Source organism: Aspergillus pseudotamarii (genome assembly GCF_009193445.1).
Source record: "Aspergillus pseudotamarii strain CBS 117625 unplaced genomic scaffold BDV38scaffold_25, whole genome shotgun sequence".
In the NCBI taxonomy this organism is placed as follows: domain Eukaryota; kingdom Fungi; phylum Ascomycota; class Eurotiomycetes; order Eurotiales; family Aspergillaceae; genus Aspergillus; species Aspergillus pseudotamarii.
Genome location: NW_022475039.1, coordinates 366,411 through 384,452, shown reverse-complemented (window position 1 = coordinate 384,452; position 18,042 = coordinate 366,411). Strand labels below are relative to the sequence as shown.

Sequence of the window (18,042 nt, the reverse complement as noted above, 5' to 3'; positions counted from 1 at the left end):
TGCCAAGACTGGGGATAGGGTTGAGCGTTTACTAAGGCATTCTTGGTAGAGGTTCATCTATCTCCTCGGAGCTCGTTCACCGCTGATCTAATATGTCTGTGCAGAAGTGCCACTTGAGCGAATTTCATAGGCTGATTCTGCCAGCGATGTCACCAGAGGCACAAATACATGGCCCGGTATTTGCCGATAATTCATCATCGTACACACAAGCTGGGCTTGCATACCAGAAGTTTGGCATTGACGAAGAAGGCTGCCCGGTTCTCATCTGTCCAGATCAACATATATCTTTACTAGCAGGCTTGAGGGAGTAAAGCTTTTGTTCAATCTTCTTTCCATGTTCATGAATCTATAGGAGCACTATCTGACTGGCTCAATTGCTAAACCATCACCTACGATACTCGTTGATCAACTCCTTTCCTTCGTGTATACGAGTCAAATTGAGACGTAGAATCTCTAGTGAGCGTTCCCAGTACCGCTTCCCAAATGCACTCATATGTGAACCGATGTACACATTTGGCTGCTCCCAGAGTGGGTGTTCCACTGGCAGAGGCTCAGGATCAGTCACATCCAAAGCAGCACCTCCCACCGCCTCTGACTGCAGTGCCGATAGCAGGGCATCTTGGTCAATTACCTTGCCTCGCGATATGTTCGTTAAAAAGGGCTTCCGAGTAGTGGACTTGCAGTGTGCCGAAAAGATGCCCAACTCCTCTTTACCTATGAGGTTGGTGGTGGCCGCGTTTAAGGGAAGACTAACCACCAGGTGATCTAAACCCTGAGCCAGGAAAGCATGAAGGGATGATTTGTCGCGCCCGCTATACCAGGCTTCAGGTATGAGGCCATCTGGATCTCCGGTCCCTGGGATGATAAATCCAGTATCCCTTCGCGACTCTGGCGTCAGCCTTGGTTGTGCTGTGTATACCAAGACTCTCATACCCAGACCAGATGCAGCGCGAGCAACTAACGGATATTAATTAGCCTCTGAACTGGAAAAGTAGATTATCATGCGCTGTGGCAGTGAAGAAGAAGGTGATGTTGTCTCCTAAGAACTTACTTTGGCGGCCAATGCTCCCATACCCTAGAATGCCGACCGTTTGGCCCACATGGTCATCAACCTCCCATTGTCTCACTTCCTTGAATGTCAACCAGCGGTGCTGATCCCTGGCTTCTAAGATTTTTGTGTACATCCTGGAGTATACAAGCCAATTCATCACCACCCATTCTGCGATCGGCGGTCCGTGGATCCCCGAGCTTGTGGACATTCGGATGTTAGTGTCGCGAAAGATCGGATGGCCAATCAGATGATCCACTCCTGCCGAGAAGGAGTGTAAATACTTCAGCCTAGACATAAATCGTCAGCAGGTGTCTTGTTAATGATTTGACTTAGGTTTCCTTGGCTCACTGGGGTGTTTGATGAGGATGCGGCACAATGCCAAAAGCTGTGGTCATAATAGTGGCCCTCTCAAGTACGTCTGACTCTTCCAGTTAGTTGTAATCATGACTTAGGGTTTGTAGAGGACCTGTTCTAACCAGCTGGAATAACATCATTGGTGACCTCCAAGGTACCAGGGGGGATCTCCAGGAAGACCACCTCTAGAGTAGGAAATTGCTGGCGAATCGAGTCAATTGCTTGTGTTGGCTCCGGCAAGGGAAGGAAGACCAGGAGAAGCTCCCGTGCATTGGATATCGACATATCTACAGTGAGTAGTACTCGTTCGACTGCGAACAGTGGATACTAGACAAGCATGTCAGTTCTGCAAGCAAGGAATCTAACTGCAGCAGGGGGGGGGTGAACCCTGTAGGTACATATATTTATGTACCTTTCTTAATTTAAGTGCCGTTGATAAGCGGGGGGAAAAACCCGGCGCGGGGTCCGAAAGTTGACCCACAGCATTTGCACTCTTTTATAGGTCAATTACAACTATTTATTGACCACCTGGAGATTCTCATCTCCAGGTGCTGTGGCTCCTCAGTCTACGGACATATATTAGGGTCTCCCGGTATCTACACTACTGCTACATACTGCTAAAATTTGTACATGTACAGATCCTACCAAAGTTCTCTGACTCCGCCATGTTAAGTTATAAAATTTGTTAATATCCTAATTATCAGCATATATATATATATAGAAATGTAGATATTTAGTGCATTGAATATCTTCAAAAATATAGGACATGCCAAAAAAGGCATACGTTATGACAATCATACAAATCGGGAGCAGCGTCCAATTTCCCCAACCCTGAAATTCGGAGCGGATTCGGCTCGGCTTTTGCCGGGATTTTAATCCGCTATGTTTAGTATCTTAAATAGTATCCCAAACCCGCCCACGCCAGAGATTCTATATGGCTTTCTACGCTTTCTACCAGGTACTCCTCGGAGTTTCTTTTTCTTTCCTTCTATCCTTCGTGTTTCCCTCCTTCTTGACTTGGCTACCCAAAACCCCTACTTCGTGAACTGAACCCTTCCCACACTCTATCCGAAACGTATCGCGGACACAAATCCCTTCAATGGCAAGATTGAGCTGCGAGGCCTGCACCAAGCGGAAAGTGAAATGCGACCGGCTTATACCGTGTACCAACTGCCGGAACTCGGGCATCCTTTGCATTCCGGTGGAGAGAAAACGACGTCCCCGTGGTCGATCGCAAAGACCCGTGAATTGGCCTTCACAGGCCCCTTTGGATCAGAGGGACAGCCATGATAGTTTGCCAGCTGGCTTGGTCCAATCCTCACTAGGGGAGCCGTCTGTGGCATCATCCGCACAAGCACCTAATATCCTATCCACTCAAGACATCCCCTCCTGTACTAGCGAGCTCGACAACACCCCGAGAAACAGTTGCGCCTTTTATGATAGATTAGTAAGCTCATCCTACTCGATCTCATCTCCTAGCATGTGCTATAACGCCAGTGCAGGAATCACCGCCAACAAAAGGGGCGGCGGGCCAGACTCGCGGACGCAGTGACCTTACCAATATGATTAATCAATATGCTCAACTGGGACCGAATGAAACGATATCTGCGGGGAGGGACGGTTTAAATAGTTGTAGAGAGCGGCAGCAGCTATTGTATATCTATCTAACACAGGTCGATCCCATAGTGAACATTCTGCATCGTCCGTCCATTCAGGCACATCTGTTGGAAGGAGAATGCTACCTGAACTACGAGCCTTGGCATCCGGCGCCTGCCGCACTTGCATCTGCAATATACTACGCTGCCAGCTGTACTGTCAACCAAGATATATGTCTCTCCTGCTTTGGGATGGATAAAGCCTCTCTGATTTCAAAATATCAGAAGGAGTCGAATGCTGCTCTCGAACGAGCAGACTACTTATTGACGGATGACCTAACTGTCCTCCAAGCTTTTGTGATATCTTTAGTAAGTGCAAGAGACATAGTTCCGGTTGCACTGCTTGCTAAATGGGTACAGATAGCGATGCGATGTCATGACCGTACCCGACGCTTCTGGACGATGCTGGCATTAGCCTTACGGATTGCCCATGCTCTCTCACTCCATGATTCCAGCCCCCCATTCCCGGTCCCACTGTTTGAAAAGGAAATGCGCCGACGACTATGGCATGCAATTGGATTGCTAGATATCCAGGCATCTCTAAGCAGCGCTACAGAGCCAATGATTCAATCCAACTGGGTCAGGCTCCAGTCATTTCATGATATGAACAACGAAATACAAATATCCCAACAGAGAAAGGTCTCAGAGACTGCTTTGTTCCATGTTCTTTCTTACGCTCAAGAGACAGCTCGACAGTTAATCATTCCGAACTTTGCCACGCCTTGTACAAAATCTATTCAACAGCGACAACAGCTAACAATGGTATTCAAGGCGCGCACAGACGAGCTATTTGCTGGATGTCAACCGGGCCAGAATGACTTAGACTACTACGCTAAGGAGCTTTCGCACTCAATCGGGCTTTACCTACAAGTCCTTGCGGTACGCTCGGTGGAAAATAGTCCGCCCTCAGGCGAGTCACAAGCCACCAACATCAATATCTTTAGGCTAGCTGTAGAGGCCCTCTATACGAGATGCCGGGTATATAGCAGCGTTAAGACACAGCCATGGCGGTGGATTGCATCACTCTTTTTTCCCTGGCAAGCACTTGCAACGTGCCTTGCTGAAATTCTAGACTGTGACGACCTACATTTCGTGAGAAGTGTATGGCCCCTGATCGAGCAGAGCTATGACTCATTTACTACGCTCGGCATTGAATCGCCAAACCGTCGGCTGCAAGGATCCATGAAAGGCATGATGGAACGAGCTAGGAGTGTCCATGACCGCATGGTACTGTCCTTGCTCTCTCATGAGAGTGCGGGATCCGCTTTTTCCCTGAGGCTTTCACCACAAACAATATTCCAGTACCACGCGCCTTTCAAGTCAAGTGAATTATGCTTCCCCGACAACACTTCCACTAGATCGACTGAGTATCTACATCCATGCAGTCTGGGTCCCCAAGAGAATAATGTTGCCACACGGAATAATGACAGTGCACTGGACGAGGTTGATCTGACTTCTGTCGAGTCACAATTTCCGTTTGAAGATATGGCTACCTTCGACGTCGACGGTGTGTCGCAGGCCCTGTATGATGCAAGCTACGAAGAGCTGTTCTTACAATACACCCAACAATGACATAGTTCATCAAATAGTCTGTTATTGTAGATAAATAGTTTAGTTCTCCCAAAGCAGTTATTGGTTTGCTAGGATTGCTCTCTGATATAGATACATCACTACATTCAATTCGCTATACTCTTGTGCAACCACTGGCGGAACCAGAGAACCGCCGCATTTTTCGCCCTTTCCATGCCCGCGATCTCATCCTTATCGTTTGGATTCCCGCGTGTCGCAAATCCATGCGTTAAGGAGGGAAAATACTGGTAGTCATAGGGCAAGCCGAGCTTGGGGATAGTGGTGTTACTGAAAGCCTTCAGATCCTCTGTAAATTGCGGATCGTGTTCAGGCGCCATGATCTGAACGGGAACACCGATATTACTGATCTCCTTTTGTTCCAGGAATGTGGGATGTGCGGTAGAGATGCAGTCGACAAGCCGAACATCCTTTGCGCCTAAGCGGAAAACCGCCCAGCCACCGAAGCAGAATCCAATCGCGCCGATGGAGGAGTATCCATGCTCCGTTCGCAGAGCCTTGGTGCAGTTGAATATATCCGGCTCTCTAATAGCCTTGGTATTACGGCTCAGGAAACTGGGGATGTCGAGCTCGCCCCATCTCCTCTCGTCGAGAAGGACATCGAGTGGAAGGCGCTCACCTCCGAACCTGATCTCAACAAATTTAAATGAGGCACAGTTCATTATGAAAGCATCCCGCGAACGCCGCAACTTACAAGTCAGGTACATATACTGTACAGTCAACTTCCTCCGCCAGATGGTCCGCTAGGAGTCGCGTGTTGGGGAAGGTCCAGCCATAGAGATCGTGAAGCAGTAGGATTGCGATGCTGGAATTCGTTCCTACCGTGTAGCAACTCATGCCAGCCAGTATGGCCTCTTGGCCAGCAGGCTTGCCATTCCAGCGGAAGCCCTTTAAGCAGCAGTCACCCATTCTATCGTCGGCGGTGCTTTTCCTGTGGTGGTGAAGGGTCTTTTCAATTGATTAGCAGTCAAGTGGTGGAACAACGAAAGATGGAATCTCTTTCGACAAAGGGCCTATTCTTGTCTAGTTCTACGTTCTCTACTTATTTCCAAATTTACAGTCTCCATGAGTGTCCAGAAGGCTTTCTCCACGGCTCGGGTGTCTCGGCTGCTTCCCTAAACCCGAAGCCAACCCTGCATCCTGAATTGGTATCAGATCTGCTGTCGGTGGGTCCGTTTCCAAACTCCGGTTAGATTACATATAATACACAAAATCCGGGAGCTCTTCAGTCATCTTCATGCTGCGCTAAATTACATAGCCGAAGCTGGTTCAACCGGCGAAGAAGACAAAGTGTGCAGCTGATACGGACACTGCTGTGGATGATTAGTTTCCTGCGCATTGATCACGAAAAGACCCGAAATTATGGGGCAGTTTGTCGGTCGCGTTCTGGTGTGTCACCAACTGACTGGCATGAGGGAATTGGCTGTATCCAGAGGATGTTAGAGGCTGAATCAGAAGGACCAATATGAGCTGTACTTATTTCCTCATTCTGTCCGTAGCAGATATCGGACACCTGATGGCGATGTGCCAGTCGGGAATGTGTTGTGCCTCACCTCTTTTCTAGAGTATCGAATTCTACCCACTTGCGTACCACGCTTACCTGGTCCTCTGTAACTATAGCTTCAATCCATACGAGTGTATAGTGTTTTGATGACGTCTCCCCCATTTTCTCTTTACAAATAAAGATATAAGTAAATCAAATTATAGCATTTGACCATGGCACCATGGCCTTTTTTCCTTCCATATCTGTATGGTACATAACTGATATCTCAATTCTCAAAATACCGAGACCATGCCTCATGAAACTGGTCAGCTTGTTGTGGTAAACAGGAAAACACTTTACACAATTTGCTAGATATGATTCTTTTTCAACTTTTGTCTACAAGTCTCCATGTCTCGACTCAGGCCACTCGCGTAACTGTCTCCCGTACCGATAAAGCAGCCAAGGAACAGGTATGAACAGGATAGCTAAAAGCCCAAGTAAACTATTTCCCCAACCCAAACCAAGTGTATCATATAATGGTGGTCCAGCAAGAGGTAACAGACCTGCTGCAATGGAACGTAATATTGTATTTGCTGCTAGAGCGGAGGCAGCCTTCTTAGGCCCGCAGGCGTCGATGAGATAGAGCTGCACTGGCATCTGGATCAAATGAAGTCAGCTGTATTCGAATAGAGCTTACCAAGAAAGGCGAGGAACACTCACCAATGTGAATAAAGTGCCCAGTCCGATCAGCGAGGTGCCGATGATCGGTACAATCCAATGCGTTACCTTATCGGCACACCATCCGTACCAAAAATAGCCAATTGGTATCACAGGGCAGAATATGGCCATAAGGGCGAGTCTGTTTTCTGGCTCGTAGAAATTGCGCCGGCGGTGCCACTCCTGCAATTTATCGCTTGTCAGGCTGAATATGGCCACGCCAACTAACATCCCTGAGCCCATCCCGAGGTAGCAAAGACCTGAAATACCAAGTGAGAAGCCATATTGCATTTGGAAAATGTTTGGAAATGTGGTAAAAAGCAGAAAAGACAGTCCGAAGGCGTATGCGACAGAGAGTGAGGTCAGGAGTACTGCCGGATGGAAGATGAGGAGCTTTATCGGGGTCAGTAACGCGCGTAGGAAGACGTGGGTTGGCAGCCTGTTCGCAGTTATCTTTTTCTGTTCGGAAGCAGGGTACTGGCCAGCCTGAGGGGCTTCTGTGAAAGTCTCTCGCATAAAGATAAGGCACGCCAACGAAACGGATCCGTGCTACCAATAGACAGGTTAGCGCCAATGGATCTCTTTGTGGCCGTGTGTCCTTTGGATGCTCGTACGTACCAGAATCAAGAGCACCCAGAATGTCCATCTCCACCCCTTGTATTGTGCAACAAAGCCGCCTATTATAGGCCCTAGCGACGGCCCCAGTGTCGGCCCCAACGAAAACATACCCATTGCCACACCTCGTTGCTCCTTTGGAATAACGTCTGCAATGGTGCCACCGCCGATTGTCAACGGTGCTGAGCCTGCACAGCCTGCTAGGAACCTGAATGCGAGAAACATCCCCGTGCTAGTTGACTTGGCACAACCTATTGTAAAACCGAAGAATATGAGGTTCGATACATGGTACGGAATAAGACGCCCATAAAGCTCGGACAAAGGCGCAATAGCAAGCGGGCCACACATAAGCCCTAACATATAAATGCTGGCTATTAGGGTCTGTAGGCTTGGGTTGGTAATCCCGTACTCCTCTGCGAAGAACCTAGCTCCGGGTGTAAATATCGTTGACGAAAGGTTCCTGTTTGTTCATTAGCGTAGAAGCTGAAAATGAGACGGTATGGTTCTCAAGTACATTACTAGTGTCAGGACACTGACGAGGATAACGTGCCCAACTCGTTTGGACTGGGGCCATTGCAGTGGCGAGCTTTCGGACTCTTCCTGGCTTGGAATACCATTCTCAGATCCTTGCGGTGGCTGCCCGTCAGGTGTGGGCTTATCCATCGGTCTTAACCCTTTCCTTGTCTTTTCACACGAATTCTAGTAGAAGGTAGTACCTCGTCTTTGGCCACTTGAGCGTTGATAGACACAGAAGAAATGTCAAGGGCATCTGCTTCTATACTAGTCTAGCTCCTCAAATTCTCCACAGACCACTATCACCGAGCTTCTTAGGGTTGATATGTCAAGAATCGGATCGGATTCTGGACAAGTTTAACCTATACTACTTCTAATAGTACATCGTCCACCTGCTCCGGAGACGAAATCACAGATATTAATTGAGGACTCATGACACACCCTAAAATAGGGAAGATCAGCGAAGCTTCGGGGTTTGTGTCATTTCTCCGGCTTTTGGGTATGGTATTACCCTTTGGCTGTATACGGAGACTGTGTATTAACCCCAAACCCCGTATCCATCGCCCATCCGAGTCAACCGAGTCAGCAGTTTCAGCCCCAATGAAATGGCGTACTGCTGTCTTATTTGAAGTCAAGGCAGTACACATCGACTCGGCGGACCAAACTAAATAGTCACTTCTCTACTTTCACCTGGACTATCCGTGTTCATCTCACTGTATCCCTGGATTTCAAATTTGCACTTCCAAACTTCATCCTCAAAGCCAATAAAGCTACATTATGGCACCCGATATTGCTATTGTGGGTGGTGGGCCTTGTGGCTTTGCTCTTGCCGCCATGCTCGAGCAGCAAGGCATCGACTATGTTGTCTATGAACGCAGTGCAGAGGATACTCCCCCTCGAGGCGGATGCTTAGACATTCATCGCAGTAGCGGCCAAATCGTTCTCAAAGATGCAGGGTGCTTTGAAGAATTCAAGAAATATGCGCGAGGGGGTTATGCCACAGTTCACTCGTTGTTTGATCATACAGGGAACAAGGTCGTTACGTTCGGCGAAGGGCGCGACTCACCTGAGATTGACCGCACGCAGTTACGCCAAGTCATGCTTTCCTCGATCCCAAAGGAGAAGGTCCGCTGGTCGACTCCAGTCAAAAGCTCTCTTCGCAATGAAAACGGCGATATTGTTCTCCAGTTTGAGGATGGCACTACGGCCTCGGGGTTCAAACTTGTCGTCGGGGCTGACGGCATGCGCAGCAAGATCCGGCACTTGGTGAGCTTTCTCAATCCTGTACAATTGGAAGTCCTGCTATTGACCCCTTTCAGGTGACAGAAGTAGAACCAAAATACTGTGGTATTCTATTCCTCACGTTATTTATCCGACCCTCTAATCCCTATCACCCCACCCTCGAGCAGCTTGCCGGCCAGGGGCCCATGATCTTCTGTGGGAGAAGCAAGAAGGTCTGGATTCAACGACAAGGTGATGGCCATTACCGCATGGACTTTGGATGGAAGGGGCCGGCAGACTTCCCATCTGCAGGTGAGCTCGACCTATCGGACGAAGATTCCGTCAAGAACTTCCTTCTTCGGGAAGAATACTTCGGGGGTTTTACAGGACTGGTCCACGAGATCATTCGAAATTCCACCGGACCTTTCCGGACTTGGCCCTTGTATTACTTCCCAGTCGAGCACCTGAATTGGCAAACATCACCGGGGGTGGCTTTGGTTGGAGATGCGGCGCATGTCACCACGCCCTTTGTTGGAGATGGAGTCAACTGTGGCATGCGCAATGCGCGGGCTTTGGCTCACAAGATCCAGGATCTGGGTATTACGCAAGAGGCTGTTACCGCATATGAGCAAGAGATGTTTCCCTATGCCCAGGACGTGATTAGTCGGAGTGTGGCTAGCGGGGAGTTGTTCCTTGCATGGGACAGTCCCAAGGGTCTTCTGGAGAATATGACATCTCCCAATCGCCTCATCCGGGATGAGGGGGACTATTAAAGGAGGTCCTAATACCCCTCCAGATATCACACGATCCAGTCCCGAGGGGGCTGGGGAACGTTCTATGTATGTATATGGGCTTCTAGGAAAACTGGAGGGACACGGTGCTTCCGATATTAGCTGGAAAACGACGGAAGAGCCCATTGGAAAGTATCTCTGATCAATATATTAGCACATCAAATATAACATGGACCAAAGCTTCTCACGGAGAACTTGGGTATTGCGGTTCGGGTGATCGCTCTGTTCCAGGAAGAGCAAAGCCTAGGATCTTTCAAAACGACCGTAGTAAACGATAGGTAATACAACTTAGAAAAGTATCCCCCAGTGGCGCGACCCTAAGGCGGTGAGCTCCCGGCTTAAGTTCTTGTTCCCCACGCCCTATGGCCGTATGGACCAGCTGACCCTAGGTCATCCATAGCTTATATAGTGCCAATCTTAGATCATAAGGACAATTTGTATACAATTCACCGGGAAAGGTATTGAGCTTTGTAAGTTGTTGACATTAATCATGAGATAGATAAACCCGTCGGTAATACATCGTTTTGTCGACAACTCATCATTCTTTTTGAAATCAAAAGGAAGAAACAACATTTGATGCTATTCTGGGTTGAAAAAATTCAACTCTTTCATATATATTTTCTGGAGACATACTGTATTTCCGTCATTCTACGCATATATCAAAACAAAAATGCTTAGGTGCCTAGTGACCTCAGATGAAGTCAAAGCTAAATTTCAAGTTGAATAACTGTATGGGCTTTAGCTCTGAAGTAAAAGTGTATATTTTCTTTTTAAAAAAAATCCTATTCCAATATATTTTCTCTTTCCAGTACCAACTGTATTCAAGCTTTCTCGCCTACCGAGAAGAGGATTCGAGGAATATGTTAAGGAGCGCTGATGCAACCACGGTTTACAAGCCTTTCCGGAGCTATAAGCTCAGGGTGAAGATACAATAACGGATGATCGGCAAGGGACTCCCAAAAGCCTATTTCAAAATCCAAAAGGATGCTGACTGGGTCACTTTTCTCTCATATGGTGCAACAGCTGTTCATGATACAGCATTCCAGATTTTCTGCCGTCGTGGTGATTTTGTACTTGGCGAGCAATATACCTACCTCGGAACACTCGAGAGCGCCACCCTGAACGGCCTCCATATTCATGGTGTTGAGATGGACCCTGAGGGCCTTCGTCCTGATATTCTCGGGAAATGTACTGTACTCATGGGGCTCTTCCCGAGGCCCAAAGCCTCGAGTCTTATATACTATCCCGACGGGCCAGAACCCCACTGGCTTCACTAAGTCCTTGGAAAGACGAATGTGGAATGTTTCTTTGGATCAAGTTCGACTGGCGAGTACATCATCGCTTGTGTACACTGTCAGCCTCTGGGGAAGAGACGGACTTGCAGCTCCACAAGCTTGAGTATTACACTGCAGCCAAGACCTTAGAGTATGGGGTTCTTGTCACCCACGGGTCACTCTTTTCCTTCAACAACCGCCAGAATGGCGATTGACACTTCCGTGGAACCTTTGCTGCTGCACCGGAAGCGGATTTGACAAAGGGTGGGAGGTTGTTTGCGAATAATCTGAGGGCGGAGTTCTCTGTTTGTCGTGTTTGATATCTCTGTTAAAGGGACAGAGTCTGTCGTGACTAAGAGGTTATCTGTAATGATCCCATGCTGTTAAGTCTTGCATCTGATAAGTATTCCTGGGACGCTCTCTCTTACACACATATAACGGCCCTAGCACTGTACACACTTACCGTATAAACGGGATAGCCATCAGTACAGAATTGTAGAAAATAGAATTCTAATCTGTATCTAGCCCCGCAAAAGAAAGAAACAAAGAAATGAAACAAAAATGAAGAAAATTAAAAGACAATAGGATGAATGGAGACAGAATGAGAACGAAATGAGACAAAGTGAAATGAAGTGAGACGAAGTGAGATGGAATGTAAGGTAGTGCAATGTGATGCAATGTAATGCAATGCAGTAAAATAAAAAACAAATTGAAAATAATAATAATAATAATAATAATAATAGTAATAATAATAATAGTAATAATAATAATAATAATAATAATAGTAATAGTAACAGCGAGATACAAAAGACCAGGCATTATTGCGCTATGATGCTTGATTTGAAACAACAGTCCAAGAGGCCCAGAGAGCGAAAGCAGCGGTGGTGATTCTTTTTTCTTTCATTTTTTCCCCTTTGTTTTGATTTAATTTAGTTATTATTTTTATTTTATTCTTTTATTTTTTCTCGTCTGGTTTTTCAAATCAGGAGATCATCTGGTCCTAATGTAAATCCCAGACCTTTCCCAAGTCAATCGAACCGAAGATACAGGTCCTGATAGGCTGCACCTCCGGAGATTACCTCCATGCTACAGCAACCTCTTTGGGCTATGTTAGATATCCTTGACGTGGAGTCACTCACCCTCTCTTCTCAGCCTTCCTTTCAGTGAGTTCCCCGTTGTGTTCGGCAAAACTCAAAATCATGGATACAGGGGGGAAAACATTTAAAGTTACGTTACACCTGCTAGCGGAAGTTCCCGACAGTCATGGAGATGAGTGTGTACCTTGAAAAAGTACTACGTTATTTTCTCTGGGGTGGACTCCAGCTCATTTATCATGCGTCTCGGTCGAGGAAGTCGCGGAGATGGGTTGGGTATTTTTCATCCGCTAACCGAAAAGGTCAAGTTTTGTTTTGTCGGTTCAGAGCCTCTTAGGAGGGAAGTCTTGGCATAGGTAGACTTCGGGAAGGGGGTGGGTGGGTGTGTGGTGTGTGGTATGTGTGTGGTGGTGGTGGTGGTTGTGTGTGTGTACACATAACCTTATACCACGAGTTCTCGACATAAAGCCAAGTTTCTATACCCGATTCCGATTTCAGGCACAGCGCCCAACCCATGAGAGGTCGAGTCCACCTAAAATATCGTGTACGTAATTCGTCGGTGGCTTTGCGGCGATTGAATTTAAATATATTATAATTTATTTTAGTTTGTGCCGGCGAGCAGATCTTCAGATACGCACCTACGGTGGATCCGATCCTCAAAGCCGTCAAGAAGGAGGGTCTGTTGGTTCATCTTCGCGGTTCCCCGGTGAAAATCTCCCAAGGCTAGACCTGGAGGCAGAAACTATCCGGATGTCAAATTTTAATCTAATCCGACTCCGTAAAATTTAACTTCGTCCATGTTATGATTTAGTTAGTAGGATAATATGAATACCGAGTACTTCGGGTAGTTTGATTTGGGAGTCCAATCAAGGCTCGTGTTACCAGATCATAGGATTTGGAAATTAAAAAGTTGATACAATGACGTTTGAAAGGCATTAATTTTAAGCATTACGTTAATCTAAAATTACTAGATAGCCCTCGGCGGAGGAATCTGTCCTCAGATTAGAGGAGCGAATGATGGCTGTCTGAACGAAGTGCGTGTGTTATCAACGGTGCGGACGAAGACCCATTTAAAAAAAAAAAAAAACAAAAAAAGGAAAGCCTTTTTGTCAGTATTTTATGAAACCCGTGGATTATTGGTAAATTGTCGCGTTTTTGTTGTTATTGATTTATTTTGTCCCTTGGGTGGATAAAGCCACAGCGCCTCGGGCAAGAGTTAGGGCTAGACTGTGAAGCAGGCCAAGGCTGGCAGACTTCGCGAGGTACGGTAAGATCCTAGTGGCGTTGATAAGGACATGGCTCATCCCGGTCTGTCCTGTTGGTAATTCCGTGTGTTTGTGACTGTCCAGAAGCTGGAAACCAAGCGAGGCGGAGCAGTGCTTTGGGATTCACTCAGACCCCCAAATGACGGAACTAACTGGGCCCCCACCCCAAATCGTGCAATTCCGCCCAGTTCATGCATGAACTGGGATAATAACAACTGCCGCTCGACTCGTGTTTCGTACGGAGGACTGTTGTGACCAAGCCCAATTGACCGGCGATCAGACTTCCGAACACTGGTAGCGAGTTCAACTTTCTTGGGGTCTCGTGCGAGTAATACCGGTTTGTTCTGGAGATAACCACATACATGTGTATCACTCCTTTTGGGGTCAGTTTCAATGTCTGGGTATCTGAACTTGTTACGGCCAGGAAGCGGCGGAGTAATACAGCCTCAAGAATTAGTCATCTACAGTAGACGCAGGGACACCGAATGGTTAAACGGGGCTCAGGGGCCATCGACCACGACATGTGTGTGATTCTCGGTAGGTATCTAGTACAGGATGGATCTCTCTAATGGCATACATAGGTAGGAGAGGATCGCTGCTCCATCTCCCACGTGTAGGCGGTTCAGACTTCAAGCCTGCCGAGATAGGGTTGGTACCTGAAACTAAAAAGACCTTTCACTTTAAGACAACACTCACCAGATTTACATGGGCCCTGTGGATCCCTTTCAAGACTATCCAACGGGATCGAACGTGACTCACCGCCCTGTTCCGGCCGGGAGTAATGCTGCTCGGGGGGATCAACAAAGGCTAACATTCCAGCTCATAATCTTCCTGGTTGGGACTGGACCCCGACAGTTTTTTATTTTATTTTTTTTTTTTTCAAGGTCAAATCTTAACTCTATGGTAGCCTTTCCGTACGAGGTGCGTCTGGACAGCGGTACCTGACGTCTTCCCTACAAGACATGCGCGGCCTATCGATTGAAGTACGTATTACGGACCCACCACCCTGTGGAGGTCCAGCTATCTCCATAAGCGAGCATCATCTGTGACTCTGGGGGACGTCGAGTGATCAAGGACGAAGTGGTCTCTCACAGAATACTGAAAAGCCCCCATGCCAACAAATACAATTAATATCAAACGAGCCCCTAAGTGAGGCAAATAAAAAGTGATGAACCAACGGCCAGTGAAATTTATCCCAGTCAAGTCTACGCGAAGAACGAGTTGCTACATTCACTAATGAAAGGTAAAGAAAAGGAAAGTCCAATATAAAATGTAAGCCACAAAGGCTGTCCAAGCCATAGCATTGTGTCAGCGTCTGACCGCCGTTGTCCGTAACGAATCCTGCAGATACGCATTAAAAAAAAAGCAAAGCAAAGAAAAGAAAAGAAAAGAAAAGAAAAGAAGAAATAGGCCAGTAGCAGATTTTCCTTGTCAATGAAATTGGATATTTCACTAGCCTAATACAATATGAGCCTTTGGTGTATTGTCTTAGAGGGCCGGTAATATTTCTTTGCTTCGTTACAATGTACTTCCGCATTTCTATATAGATCTAGAGTATATATCTATATGTATGTGTGCGTGTATACAGAATTGGTAGAGATATGGAGCTTTAAAAAGTAGATTGAGGTTAGGGTTGTTATTGGGGCGGGTGCAGGTCCAAATCTCCACCGCGGTGATGCCTTAAGATACTTTTACAATCAACACAAAATCCTTTTACTACTTCTGCATATCTAAAAGGTCATCCCAGATATAGGGATTCTAGACAAGAAAGCATCTCATCAGTTGAACCTATATTGACGAATTTGTGGTGGTTTGAAGTTGAACTCAAAACTCGAGGTACATGGAAATCCGTGTGGCGGGGGATGTGTGTCAGGTGACCAAGTACTGTTATTCGTTGAATTGCTTCTCCTAGCTTAGTAATTTATTCCCAACCCCTTCCGGGACAAATATATCCATCCACACACGGTTTATTTCTACCTCCTCCCCTACGGAACCGATCAGTTTATGTGCTTGCTCTTAAAGCATTCCGATTATCAACATGTTCGGTCATGCTGCACCTCCTGCTGAAGACGTTGATACAGTCGGGGACCGCGCTAATGTGGTCCGCTTATGTACAGTGGTTCCCCCGAACTGTGCCGCAGTTTTTGTGAAAGTGGTGGATAGGACTTCAACTGAATCATACAAAGACCGTTTGGCCAAATACATCATCGAAGAGGCTGAACGTCGCGGGGACTTGAAACCCGGTATGACTATAGTCGCGGCTACAGATGGGAGCACAGGTTTTTCTCTTGCTTTCGCCTGTATCCTCAAGAAATATCCACTTACGATTGTTTCCTCCAACGCCTTTGATGTGGAAAAATTAAGGTCTTTGGAGGGCCATGGGGCTCTTAAGTTAGATCTTGTCTATAGTTCCTCGGGAATTACACCAGACCTGATTCCTTCAATGGTGCACCGTGCAAAAGAACTTGCACAAGGCGATGGGTACTATCTCGCTGATCAATTCCATAACGAGGATACTTGTATTGAATACGAGACTATGGGCCGAGAGCTGCTTAACCGGTTTCCTGAAGGGATTGATGCGTTTTGTGGTGCGGTGGGTGGTGCGGGGATAGCGATGGGTATAGCTAAGATACTGAAGTCGAAGTGGCCAGAAATTTTTATTGCAATGCCTGAACCAGCATCCTCGCCGACCATTAGAGAGAGTCGTCCAGGGGCACATAGTGTTGAAGGTATTGGCTTTTACCCGCCGCATCCAGATTGGAAACTCTGCAATGAAGTATGCGCTGTTCCGGAGGAAGAAGGGCATGATATGTATCGTCGTCTGGTCAAAGAGGAATGCTTGTCGGTTGAAGCGCCAACTGGCTTCAATGTGGCTGCGGCGATTGCTTTGGCCAAGCGTCTTGGTCCTGGGAAGCAAGTTGTGACTGTTGCCGTACAATATGGAGTAAAGAACACGAGTAGTAACTGGTTTACTTAATGGGCAATATATATAGAGGGCCGTCCACATTCGCTATTCTAATATACACTTTGACCATTTCTCAGCATCTGAAAGATTGGTAAAACTTATACTATCTATAGTATTGACTGACCAGAAGTAGATAGAAATCACAGTACCTGGATACAAGGCTAGCTATTTCAATGGTTATTACTGCAAGTAAATTTACAATATACTTGATATAGCAGTAGAAAAATAACTACAATATACTAAGTCTGTCTTAGATCTTCTCGGGCACCCATAGATAGATAAAAAGACCTTCGAGGTCAATAAGTGCAATGGTTTACGGGTGCCTTTTTCACCGCCAAAGTATGAAACATCGGCAAGAGTAACGTTGTTCGGTAAGCACCCTGCGCATGCCAGTACCCTGCGCAGCTCTGTATTCGATACAAATGCGCCCCTTTTACTACTTGAATATCTCAGCAACCACAAGCTATAATAATCCAAAATTTAAGAAGAGTATATAATAGTACTTAATTATTAATATATAAAGTAAAGAAGCTTATATAAACAATACTTGTTTCAGTATTGAATATTACAGCTGTATTTTTAATATTTCCACTTTATAGGGTAAGGTTAAGAAGAAAAAAAATCAGAAAAATTATCAATAGCCTCATTCACCCTATGCTATAGTATATATTTATTATTGTTTCTTTACTATCTCTGGTTACTAAGATAATGAAGTAGTAAAAAGGGCGGATTTGTATGGAATACAGAGCTGCGCAGGGTACTTGCATGCGCAGGGTGCTTACCAAACACGTTACTATTCAAGAAGTTATGTACTAAAATAATTCAGGAGAGAAGTGTTGGTTAATTCTTAGAAAACCCAAAAAAGACAATTCTAGCCTATTTGAAATAAGCTGGAAGAATCTGATACCGTTGATCACCGCGAAATTTGGTTACTTGGAGGCTCTACTATCAGGTACGCTAGACACAAGATAAAGATTGAAAGAATAGATAATGGGCAGGAGACTCCCAAAGGACCATTTCAAAAGCCAATCGATGTTCATCGGTTGAGATGTTTCGACCATGAATTATCTATTTCACTGCGACATGTTAATCATGACAGGAGTGGACAGCGGTTACGTAAATCATGTTTGGTATATAAATCCTCGACCCAGATATATAGTACATTGAGAGATGGGTATACTAATACAAGCAAATGCTAGACGGTATTTGTCCTCTAGCAGCAACTCCGACCTAAAATACCTATTCCCTTCTCTTTTTACTTTCGAAGGAATCTTTGTCTATCCAGATTCGACACTTTTGCCCTCCATTCACCAGGTGGATAATCAGGTGCGCCAGCTTCGTCACCAACCATCTGCGACCGGCCTGCTTCGGCTCTACCGTGGTCACTATTCTATTAATTGGACCCTTGGGTGGAACCCTCTGCACAACTGTAAGCACATCACTCGGAACGGAACGGG

At 46.3% G+C, this 18,042-nt stretch overlaps 6 protein-coding genes across 6 annotated transcripts; 3 read left to right on the top strand and 3 right to left on the bottom strand.

Moving 5' to 3' along the window:
* Nucleotides 1–385: 385 nt before the first annotated feature.
* BDV38DRAFT_292733 (D-isomer specific 2-hydroxyacid dehydrogenase family protein) lies at nt 386–1,691 on the bottom strand (the record flags this gene model as incomplete). The annotated part of the gene is made up of 4 exons (XM_032062078.1): nt 386–957; nt 1,052–1,338; nt 1,400–1,475; nt 1,528–1,691. Coding segments are annotated over 4 exons (1,099 nt in total), but the record flags the coding sequence as incomplete, so codon positions are not given.
* Nucleotides 1,692–2,504: 813 nt separating this feature from the next.
* Nucleotides 2,505–4,632, top strand: BDV38DRAFT_282762 (uncharacterized protein; the record flags this gene model as incomplete). Its single annotated transcript, XM_032059874.1, has 4 exons — nt 2,505–2,852; nt 2,908–3,025; nt 3,092–3,369; nt 3,421–4,632. The coding sequence occupies 4 exons, from the start codon at nt 2,505–2,507 to the stop codon at nt 4,630–4,632; spliced, it is 1,956 nt and encodes a 651-aa protein (XP_031913897.1).
* A 104-nt stretch (nt 4,633–4,736) lies between these two features.
* On the bottom strand, nt 4,737–5,556 carry BDV38DRAFT_282761 (Alpha/Beta hydrolase protein; the record flags this gene model as incomplete). Its single annotated transcript, XM_032059873.1, has 2 exons — nt 4,737–5,274; nt 5,342–5,556. The coding sequence occupies 2 exons, from the start codon at nt 5,554–5,556 to the stop codon at nt 4,737–4,739; spliced, it is 753 nt and encodes a 250-aa protein (XP_031913896.1).
* Nucleotides 5,557–6,526: 970 nt separating this feature from the next.
* Nucleotides 6,527–8,125, bottom strand: BDV38DRAFT_282760 (MFS transporter; the record flags this gene model as incomplete). Its single annotated transcript, XM_032059872.1, has 4 exons — nt 6,527–6,787; nt 6,851–7,396; nt 7,466–7,922; nt 7,977–8,125. 4 exons carry the CDS (start codon nt 8,123–8,125, stop codon nt 6,527–6,529), a joined length of 1,413 nt encoding a protein of 470 aa, XP_031913895.1.
* Nucleotides 8,126–8,752: 627 nt separating this feature from the next.
* BDV38DRAFT_292730 (FAD-dependent oxidoreductase) lies at nt 8,753–10,077 on the top strand (the record flags this gene model as incomplete). The annotated part of the gene is made up of 2 exons (XM_032062077.1): nt 8,753–9,241; nt 9,295–10,077. 2 exons carry the CDS (start codon nt 8,753–8,755, stop codon nt 9,967–9,969), a joined length of 1,164 nt encoding a protein of 387 aa, XP_031913894.1. The 3' UTR covers nt 9,970–10,077.
* Nucleotides 10,078–15,609: 5,532 nt separating this feature from the next.
* Nucleotides 15,610–16,597, top strand: BDV38DRAFT_292728 (PLP-dependent cysteine synthase family protein; the record flags this gene model as incomplete). The annotated part of the gene is made up of 1 exon (XM_032062076.1): nt 15,610–16,597. The coding sequence occupies exon 1, from the start codon at nt 15,659–15,661 to the stop codon at nt 16,595–16,597; it is 939 nt and encodes a 312-aa protein (XP_031913893.1). The 5' UTR covers nt 15,610–15,658.
* Between the last annotated feature and the right edge of the window lie 1,445 nt (nt 16,598–18,042).